Raw genomic sequence first — 11,084 nt, 5'->3', positions numbered from 1 at the left:
TTGTTCTCCAACTTTCTCTTTTTGGTACCAGGAATTGAAGTCAGGATCTTGTGCTTGCCAGGCAGGTGCTGTGCCACTGAGCTATACCCCCAGCTCTCCTAACTCTTTTGAATTTTCTCTCTTAAAACAAATACTATACAAAGTAGAAAGAATATCCTGGGCAGATAGAATTTATTATTAACCAGTGAACACTGTGGAACCTCTTATACTCATCCTTTTATCTCACAAATATTTATTGAGCACTTACTATATGCAAACCACTCTCCTAAGCATGGGGGAGGTGATGGGGAGTGACAGTTAAAAATCCTTATCCAAGGGTAGGGTGCACGTCTGTAATCCCAGAACTCAGGAGGCTGAGGCAGGAGGATCACTGTGAGTTTGAGGCCAGCCTGGACTACATAGCAAGCTCAAGGCCAGCCTGAACTACATGGCCCAGACCCTGTCTCAAAAAAGCAAAATAAAATGAAACAAAACAAAACATCCAGGTGGAGGCAGAGAAGCCACAACAGAAGGAAGGAGGGATTATCAGAGAGTGACTGATCATCCTGAAGAAAATCAAGTGGGTAATTCAGCGGGATTTCTGCCCCAGGTCACTATGAAGGGGATCTCCATTCTTGCACTTCATTTGGGTATAGCAGGAGACGACATTACATACAAATGGAAACAGTGTTCCTATCCTCTCCCCAGAGTCACGACACATTCTGTCTCTGAAATACATGCAAGTGACATTCAGGTATGTACTTTCCACACTGATCTTTGGAACTCAGTAACACACAGTGGCAGTCTTTTTATTTTATTATTTATTTATTTTAATACAAAGCTTTGGCATTAGCAATTTTATGAAAAAATAAAATGTACTAAAAATAAACGCTTGTGTGGCATGATTGGTAAATGATGCACAAAAATAGGTTCTTTTTTCCTCAAGGCAATCAGTCAGAAAGCAGTTTTTTCTTCTTCAAAACCATTCTACCCTATGGAATAAAAGGGAAAAAGAGGTCGTGAATTAGTTACAGGGCAGCTGTCAGTCTTTTACAATAACAGGGTTGCGCCTGACTAACGGGTGGTCTGAGACTGCCCCTTCCTAATCCCTTCTGGTATAGCAGTGCACATCAGGATTTGCCTGAAGTCCAGTTCCAGACTTGTAACTGAAGTGGTTGTTATCTTAGAAGTGTTTTAATATTCCCCAAAGGAATGCAGGAACAAGCACAAGCTAACAGCAAAATGTTCCATTATGTCGTTTACAGCTTCTTCTGGTCTGAACTAAGAGCTGAGTGTGCTATAATCTGAGTTGCTTTCTTTAAACTTTGTTCCTCTTATACCTCTCACACAAGCGTGGGATTACTTATTCTGACAGAAGAATTGAAGATCACAGACTTCGGCTATCATTCTGTTTCAGGTGCGTGCATGTATTTACTTCTGTCCTTCCTATCAGCTGCTACAAAGTGCCTGGAGTCTTGGCTTCCTGCGCCCCCTTAGCTCAGCCTGCCGCCTTCCTACGTTCTGCCTGGGCGAGCCCTGACCAGCCCTTACACTAGGACTGCCCCGTGGACCCTTCCACAGTCCGGCCCTCTCGCCAGGGGCTTAGACTGCCGCGCTATCTCCCCAGCCCCAGCCCTGGCCTGCAGTTTCCCAATCGTGTCCCCAGCTCTGATCTTTTCTCTGTGCGGAGTTCCAGGTACACTCTTCTATCTGCTTTCACCTCCGGCTGCCGCGTAATTCTCTAGCATCTCTCGAATCCATTTCCTCCCACTACCGTGATTCACCCCTTGAACTTGATTTTGACCTAATGTATGTTCCTGCCTGGACTCTCTACCATTTCAAAGACACTCCTCAGCCACAGGAGATACCCCCACCATAAGAAAGTCTGAAGTGTTGTGCTGTGCCGATTGTAGATGCAGCAAAGCACACATCTCCCTGAATGTGCTCTGCTTCTTCCTCACTGTGGCTCGAGTCACTTCCACGTGGAGCACGTTCAGCTCTGCCAAGCTGGGACTGGAAGTGCTCTGTGCTCCCTCCCTGTCTCGCCCCCTTCCTGCCCTCCCTGAAATGCAGACCATGCCTCCCTGTCTCCATTCCTATGAGCTTGGCACCCAAAAAGCACAGGGGAAATGGCATAAAAATGAATGAGGCTTTAAAAAAAATGTATTTAGTGGAGGGTCTACAGGGTCTCACTGACACAGATCAGACTCGTAGTGGTTTTCCTGTTTTCAGCCTTCCCAGTGCTGGGATTACAGGTGCACACCACCATGCCCAGTCTTAATCACTGTCTCAGTGTGCCCCAGGGGCAGGGCCGCATGACAGGCCAGGGACTGGGGATGGAGCCCCTGGATCCCGTGCCCGCTTGCGGGTGCTTTAATCCGCTGAGCTGTATTTCAGCGGGCCCCTAATGGTCTTTTTTAAAAAAATTATTCATTCATTTATTTATTTATTATTTGGTACAGACAGGCGTGTGCTTGGTTTTGATGGCTGGCACAACATGTACGGCACATGGCACCGGGGTCAAACCCCGGTCACTGCACATGCCAGGCAGGTGCTTGGACTTCTGAGCCATCTCCCCAGCCTCCAACTTTCCTTCCTTCCTTCCTTCCTTCCTTCTAAGTGTATTTGGTACAGACTATCATTGCACAGCTTGGACTCGTGCTGACCGTCCTGTCTCAGCCTCCTCAGTGCTGGGATTACAGGTTTGTGCCATCGTGCGGGGCTCGGGGCTGGCTCACTGGGCTGGGGGTGGGGCCAGCGGGGTATGTGGTGCCAGACATCAAATCCTGGTCCTGTGCTTGCCTAAGCAGGCACTTGTTCTCTGAGCTATCGTGCTGGCCCCCTAATTGTTTTTAATACTTTTTGCAACCATATTTCTAGAAACTAAATTTGTCTTTTCCCATCACATTATGTGGAACTCTCAAGTGGATTTCTGGAGCAGTCAAGGACAAACTGCAGAAAGGAAAGTTGGACCAGAACTCCAGTGTCCTTTTCCTACAGTGTCTTTCAAGAGTCATTCAATCCCTCTGCGCCCCAGTCTATTCTTTTGTGTCTAAATATCTTAAGAGTGAGTATAAGGAGAAATAAATACAGAGAAAGAAGAGGATCTATTATCTAGCAGTATATCCTAAATAGAAGGTACAGTATTTTTAAATCTTTGACGGAATCATGACAAGAAAAATAGTCTCAATAAAATAACAGATGGTGCTAGTATGAGCAAAAAGCAACTAGCTAAAAATAAAAATTTAGAATTCCTGAGTTTTAGTTTTTGTTTTTTGGTATCAGGAGTTGAACTCAGGACCTTGCCCTTGCCAGGTAGGGGCTTATGCACTGAGCTACATCCCCTGCCCAAAGTTTAGAATTCTTTAGATCAGTGTTTCAAAAACTCTAAGACAGCATCTTATAGTATAGTTTAAGTATCTTAAAGGTTTATAAAATCAATTTGATATTCAGGATTAGCATTAATAAAACCAATAAAGTATAGGATAAATTATATTAGAGAATATGTAAGAGAATTCTGTATGGGAATTCAGGTAGGAAAGAGTAAAACTTGTTTTAGTCATACATGTGAGAGTTTAGGTTACAATGCAAAACACATTTCTTACTGTAGGAGGATGGCAGAAAGAAAGTCTGAAAAAGTGCTTTTTCAAACTCAAGGTTCAGAAAAAGGTGACTGGAAAGCAACAAAACCCTTGTCCTCAGGCACTGACCTTTCTTAGGAGACAATTCAAGAGGAAAACTGAACCCTTACTACTCTGGCCTTACAGATTCTGCAAGACTAGCTTACTGTATCCTGTATACCACAGATGGATAACTGCCTGGTAGAAAGTCCTCTCTTATATTTGGTGGAAACCTTCTATGTGCTGTCCCCAGCACTCTAGGTCTAGAGAGGAAGTGTAGCCCTCTATGTGTGTGGCTGGCTAACATGAGGCTATTATGAACATTAAATCAGCAAACGTAATAAAACCCAGTACAAGAGCAAGTCTTCGGGCTGGTGAGATGGCTCAGTGGTCTAAAGCACCTACTTAGAACAAACTTAACAAAGCACAGGGACCGCGGTTCAATCCCCCAGCACCACATGCCAGCCAGCCCCGCCCCCTGGTGGGCTGAGCTGGCCACACACACAAAATAAATGAAATAAATAAATAATTAAAAAAAAAAAAAAAAAAAAAGAGCAAGTCTTCAGTGGGCAATGCATAAAGCTGTAACTATTCCATCTTTAAGGGTCCCTCAAATAGCCGAAACACTTATCACATCACTTCTGTTCCATCTTTTCTAAGTTGAGTGTCCTGAGACATCAAATGATTAATTTTTTTTTTTTTTTCAGTACCAGGGATTGAACTCAGGACCCTGCGCTTGCCAGGCAAGTGCTTGTTCTACTGAGCTATCTCCCCAGCCCAAATGATTAATTTTTGATGTCTGAGGTTCCAAATAATCTGTAATTATTCTGAAAGAGAGACATGCATAGAATATTCAGTACAGAGCAAACAAGAAGCAATCCCTCTTATCCGGCCAACAAACTTGTACTACACGCCTAAAAGGCAGAATATCACCAAGAATATCACTGGGGATGTAGGAGCCCACAACTTGCTAAAAAACCCCTCAAAGCTAGGGTTTCGTTTTTCTCTTTTTTGGTTTGGTTTTGTTCTTGGAATGCTGGGGACCAAGCCTACAGCACCATACATGCACTTCAGGTAAGAGCCCTATCCCTCAGCTACCACCCTAGTCCAAGCCAGGGTTTCTGAACATTTGTTCCTGTTACTTCATCATATTAGCCATGTCAGGTTCATTTCTTCCTGCTGAGACTGTCTTGAATGGTGAGGCCTTGATTTGTATGAATCAAGATTGTAGGTACAGGAAAAGGGCTCTGAATATACCTAGTGTAACTTCTCATTCAACTTAAAAATCTCTCCTACATCACCAACACCTTTGTTCAAGTAAAAATAATAATGAAAAAAATATTTTTAATGTATTTGGTACAGGGTCTCACTACGCAACTTGGATTTGTAGTGACCCTCCTCTTTTCAGCCTCCCAGCACTGGGGATTACAGGTGTGCGCTATCACGCCCAGACTCGGTCAGTGGCTCAGTGCACTGGGGGGTGGGGTCGGCACGTGGAACCAGGGATTGAACCCCAGTCCCTGTGCTTGCCTAAGCAGGCGCTTAGTCCGCTGAGCTATCTTGCTGGCCCTAATAATGAAAATATGAGATACAAATATAAGCTGGTATTTGTTGGGATTTCTCAAGCTTTAGCTAAATAAGTTGAGCAAAAATCTTCCTTTGGGAATTAAAGTTCAATAATCTGGCTTATGTAGTTATCAATAAGCAGAGGTGTGTAAAGCTAGTACATGATTTACCTTGCATTTACCCGCTTCTCTGACTACCATCCTCTTGTCTTTGCAGTCTCAAATTTAGCAGACCGTGTGCAGTGTAAACAACTTCAAGGCGCAGTCACAGCGCAGTGCTTAGGCAGACAGCACCGGCTCACTGGAATGCGTGGCCGGACTTGGCCTGAGTTCAGAAGGAGCCAGCAGCGTCAGCCTTTGTCAGCCCGGAGCCCGGGCAAGGCAGAGGGAGCACTTCTGCCCGGGGCAGCAGCTGCCCGCCCGCACACCTGTCCTGCTGCCTCCTGCCCGGGGTCAGGAGGGAGTGCAGAGCCAAACACCTACTGAGGCTGTGCTATGCAAGTCAGTGACCACTAGCGCTGGGAGGAAACGGGACAGCTCTACTTGGCTAGTGAGAAGGAAGGTATTAGTTTTTAAATGATCATTAAAATGTCAAAAGGCCTTTAGATCTGTTTATATAAAAGATTCTCTTATAAATGAATGAGGTTACCCAGAAAATTAAACCAGGTGTTTAAAATGTAAACAGGGATCTCATTTCAGTTGTTTCTTATTGACAAAGGTAAAAAGATAAAGAAGACAGGATTTAAACAATTGATAAATGAATAATTATGAACTTATTTTCTAAAAATCCTCTTTCTGGAATAAAATTAAACTGAAATTTTTCCTCCAACGTTTTTGAGACACTGCATAAAAGTGATTATTCATTATCTTTTCAATTACCTTTCAGAGAAAGGCCTTTAAAAATTAAGCATTAATTCATGCTTATTAACGCAAATACAAAACAAACCCAAAAGTACAAAAGCAAAACACTACCCCATTCTCATGTAAGCTAACTGCTGTGAGCGTCCCCTTCGTGCGCTCAGCGTGTACATGCACACCCACGCCCACACACTCTCAGCCTCTCAATGGAACCAGGAACACTGTCCTTCAGTGGGTCTCATGGAAGCGTGTAAGCCACAGTCCAGGGGTAGCTGCAGTAGCAGCCCCCTACAGAGGCCCACGAGAGGAGGGAGGGCTAAGGCATGGACCCTGCGATCCAGAACTTAGCTTCAGAGTCATGCAGGCACTTATGCGTGGAACTAAGACACTATGACGCAGGTCCCTGGGCTTCTAGTCGGTTTCACACCAGCTGAGCATTCTTTTTAATATCTGATACATATGCTGGGCATCTGGCAGATTCTACTGCCAGGCAGGTGACCCATGAAATGACTTCATAATTCTGTACAAGTGCCCAGGATGTCACTATTTGCTTGCACTGGCTATAGCTTATTGGTAAAGTTTTTACCAACATTATTTACTTACATTACTTTTAGCTGATGGCTCAGCATGGGAGTAAGTAAAAGAGGCGGCTGCAGGCAAAACAAACATTTCCCCTGAACTGAGGTGTGAAACTAGCACCACTGACCTCTGTGGTCCTGTATCCTCTCATGGGAAAAGGTAAGTTCATTTTCCAAGGGATAAAGGCATATGGCCATCTTAGTCACAGAACTTGGATAGAACTGCTAATGTTTATTGGTTTGGCTAACATTTATTGAGCACTTATTATGTACCAGGCAGTGTGCTAAGCGCTTTACGCTTCTCACAAGAAACCTGTAAGGCAGTTATCTTTGTTTAATGGGTGAATGAAATGTCTCAGGGAAGCCCTGCCCGGGCCTCACAACTGAAAACTGCAGGTGCTCAGGGCCAAGGCCAGTTGAGTCTGGCTCTAGAGCCTGAATAGCAACCACGGTGCTCTGCTGAAGGAAGCAACATCAGGTGTCCAAACAGAAGAGCCTGGCTGTTGACCTGCGGGGTGAGGCAGTGGGGACCACTCAAAGGCTGGAAAATGTCCCGGTCAGTTAGCAAGCCCAGACCCAAGGGATCGGATCAGAGGCAGCAAAATCATGTCCCTGCAAGTAGATGTGAAGTGCCTGTTGTTTCTACATTTGGAAAATGTTACACAAGCAGCACAAGACTATTTAGTTATTATCTTTTATTTTTGTTCTTAGTTATTATGAATCACCCAAATTGCCAGGATATACTGAAGGTGGAGCAGTGCCCACTAGTGCCAGTCCAGGTTCGAATGTGGGCAGTGCCCGGCATCACACCCATCTCTAACTGGTTTTTATGAATACTGGTAAAAGAAAGGACTGAGAAGTAATTCAAAATTTATTTATTTTATTGTGTGTATTTTAGGGAAGAGTCTACAGGGTGTTCAGGGTCTCACTACTGGATCAGACCCATAGTAATCTGCCTGTTTACAGTCTCTCAAGAGCTGGGATGACAGGCGTGTGCCACCAAACCAGTCTCAATTGCTGTCTCAGTGCACCCTGGGGGTGGGGCTGGCATGGCAGGCCTGGGGATCAAACCCTGGCCCCTGTGCCTGCTTGAAGGTACTTTAATCTGCTGAGCTATTGGGCCGACCCTCAAAATTTAAAACCAAACCAAAAATATCTTACTGCTATGGGAAGCTACTTCTGCAAAATCAACCTATTTTAAAGGAATAGGTTGTCAAGAATCTTTCAATGTTCCTCTGACCACTCTTGCTTAGCTAATTTAAACAAACCAGGCTTTATTTAGTCTCCTTATTAGGGTGGGGATGTTGCTAGTAGAGGCCTTCACAATTTAAGATTGGCTAGAATAAATGAGTGAGCAAATTTGTGTAGCTCAAATTACTGACCTCTGTGTTTTTCTTTTTCTTTCTTTCTTTTTTTTTTTTTGGTGGAACCGGGGATTGAACTCAGGCCCTTGCGCTTGCCAGGGAAGTGCTTATTCCACTGAGCCATCTCCCTGGCCCCTCTGTGCTTTTCTTGACACCAACACATTCCTTACATTACTGTTTTAGCAGAAGCCAGGAAAATAACTGTATAACAGAAAGTTGTCCTACTGTATATTGCTTACTGTACTGTTAACAATGGTGAGTGGTCAATAGCCTTCTGTTCCGTTAGCAAAGTGGGCTGTGACAGTCATCTGATCCAAGTTTCATCCTCTGAAGAACATCTCCCCTCCAAGCGACACTCAGCTCCCACCTGATTCCTGGTTTTGAGAACTCCCCGCAGCAAACCATCCCACCACGAAGTCACCTAACTGACTTATCTTCTTCCTTTTAGTCTGGTGAAATTTGCCTTCCTCTAACCTACTCTTTGGCGTTCATTCTGTCCTTTAAGGTTTATACTGATTGTCCCTTCTTCCGGAGTCTTTGTTGACATTTAGAAACAGCAGATCTTCCTTCTGATGGCCTTTCCTGTAGACTAAGCGTCCTTGAGGTAGTAAGGGTGATGATGTGCCCCAGAGCTGACTAACACCCAGGTAAAGGGTCTTAGTCACCCTGACTAGCCCTCCTAGAGCAGCACTACTCCTGCCACTGAGGAGGATGCTGACATTCCTTACACTCCACGGCTGCACTGGTTCCCTTGTTATTTGTACCACATTATCAATTCATTCTAAGCTGGTGGCTAGTAAACCCTCTACATCTTTTCTTTTAGTGACCTGTTCTTGTTGAACAAGATGAACTCCTACTCTGTGTAACTAAAAATACATGTCCATTATATAAGTTGTTTTGCTCTCTATGGTCCATTAGGATCAGTATGAAGCTGGTGGAAGGTCAATTCCCATCTCAATGAAAGTTTTTCTACATATTTTTGGGGTCGTCTGGCACATGCAATCCAAAAAACAATTTGTTACTTACTCATTAGCATTCAAGCTAGCTGTGGCTCTGATGATCATGTAGCAGAGTGTGAGAGCACTGAGGAGGCCAAAACTGGCAATAATAAACCATTCTTCTGTTGACAAAGGAAAGGGAGGGAGTCACTCGGGCAGAAGGTTTAAGTCAAATTGTGTCAACATCTCCCTCAAATGCAACGAAGCCGACGTCAGCGGAGGTGTAAGCCAAGACTGGCTCAAGGAAGTGAAGCAGAGGAGGCTTGCCAGAGAGCGACTAACTGGAGGAGGTTAGTGGAGGTTCTGGTAAAAGGTGCAAGGGAGAAAGGAAAGCAGGGCTCGACCCCTTCTTCCAGTGTAGGTCATGAGTTCCGTAGGAGGTGGCCGCCAAAGGTACACAGAAGAAGTATGTCTATAAAATTGCACATGGACATCGACATGTTCACTTAATGTACCTTAAATGACAGGAGAGTAATCACAATCATAACCGTCCTCCAAGCTTCATTCTGTCATCTCTGTATGCTGACCGCTCCTTCCTAGGAAAGGCTCAGAATGTGGAGTAGGCTCTCAGAGGTCCCGTGGGCGCTCCGAGCAGCGAGCAAGCCGGCCCCACGGCCTTCACCCCCACGCCTTCTCCCGTGGGTCTGCTTAGGGTATTTACATTAACAGGACTTCTCCTTGGCGTGTGAAGAAAACAGACGCCAGCCTGCATAGTCCCACAGCTGGCAGGCAAGCTGGTTTTTCTGGCTTCATAGAGAAATGGAAGGGGAGGCGTCTGACAAGGTACTGGGCCACCAAGGAGCAGAAAACTTCTGTGTACAGAACCTAGGGCTTTTGATCTACTATCTCTGTCTCAATCCAGGAATTTAGTTGCTATTTTCCTTTTTCAGTCAAGATAACATTCAAAAAATAATACTTATCAAGAACTTCAAAAGTAATGAGAACCCATCTGACTTCCTAAAGATCTTAACCATGAAGCATTTCCTAGAGTACATCTAACAAGGGGTGGTCTGACAAGTTACTACTCAGTAAAATTCCCCCACATCTGTAATTAGGCTGAGAAGAAATCTTTACACTTGGCATGTCAAATGTTTAGACACAAAAGTATGTAACATGGTTCCTTTTGGGGGCAGTACTGAGGATTGAACCCAGAGGGCGCTCTACCACTGAGTAATAGCTCCATCACTTTATTGTATTTAGTACAGGGTCTACAGGGTCTCACCACGAAGATCAAACTCATAGTGATTCTCCTGTTACCAGCCTCCCAAGTGCTGGGATTACAGGCACGTGCCACCATGCCCAGTGTCAACTGCCCAGGGCCGGCATGGCATACCAGGGATTGGACTTGGACCTCTGCACCCTGCCTAAGCAGGTGCTTTAGTCCCCTGAGCTATCTGGCCAACCCTCATTACTTTATTTTGAGACAGGGTCTTGCTAGGGTGCTCAGAACAGCCCTGACCTTGTGATTCTCCTGCTTCAGGCTCGTGAGAGGCTGGGATTACAGTCACACCCTACCATGCCTGGCATGTAGGTTCTTAGTCTATTTTATGAACCTTACAGCTAAATACATAATTGTGTGTGTAGAGGGATTTTTCTAGGAAAATTCACTGTACTTTCATTAGATTGTAAAGGATAAAAGCTGTGGCTGTGTTTGTTCTACGAGTCCCTGCTTCGATCAGTTTATGTTAGCAAAATGCTTAGTAAACTCTCTAGTGCAGCCATTGCCTCATCATCAGAGTGAAGCTTTTTGTCTAAGTCAAACTGCACATTAAGAATCTGTACAAAATCCATCATTTTAATATGTATATATTCTAGGTTAAAAATGTATATTGGCATTTAAAAAAATCAAGAAGTGAGCAAACGATTGTCATCATCAAGTAGAATAATGCAGCATCCTCTCTTTTTCCTTTTTTGTAATTCTCCATGTATTAAGCATGCAATTATTTTACATATAAACAGGTAACACTTAGAAATTTAATTATATCTACATTTTTGAATTCTGAATACACATACATGTGTGTACTAATCATTTCACTTACAAAAACTCATGTTTAAGAAGAAAGACCAGGGGCCAGGGAGATGGCTCAGTGGAATGAGTGCTTTCCTGGCAAGCGCAAAGGCC

The 11,084-nt window shown here is 44.3% G+C and overlaps 1 protein-coding gene across 1 annotated transcript in view; it reads right to left on the bottom strand.

Moving 5' to 3' along the window:
• Nucleotides 1-785: 785 nt before the first annotated feature.
• Nucleotides 786-11,084, bottom strand: part of Rnf130 (ring finger protein 130) — a 173,713-nt gene continuing 163,414 nt past the window's right edge. The window contains 2 exon segments of the mRNA XM_004629299.2: nucleotides 786-971; nucleotides 8,991-9,084. Of these exon segments, the coding sequence (XP_004629356.2) occupies nucleotides 956-971; nucleotides 8,991-9,084 (110 nt within the window). The 3' untranslated portion in view covers nucleotides 786-955.

The sequence above is a fragment of the Octodon degus genome, unplaced genomic scaffold (genome assembly GCF_000260255.1).
Source record: "Octodon degus isolate 3935 unplaced genomic scaffold, OctDeg1.0 scaffold00029, whole genome shotgun sequence".
In the NCBI taxonomy this organism is placed as follows: Eukaryota; Metazoa; Chordata; class Mammalia; order Rodentia; family Octodontidae; genus Octodon; species Octodon degus.
This window is presented reverse-complemented; position numbering and strand designations above follow the sequence as displayed.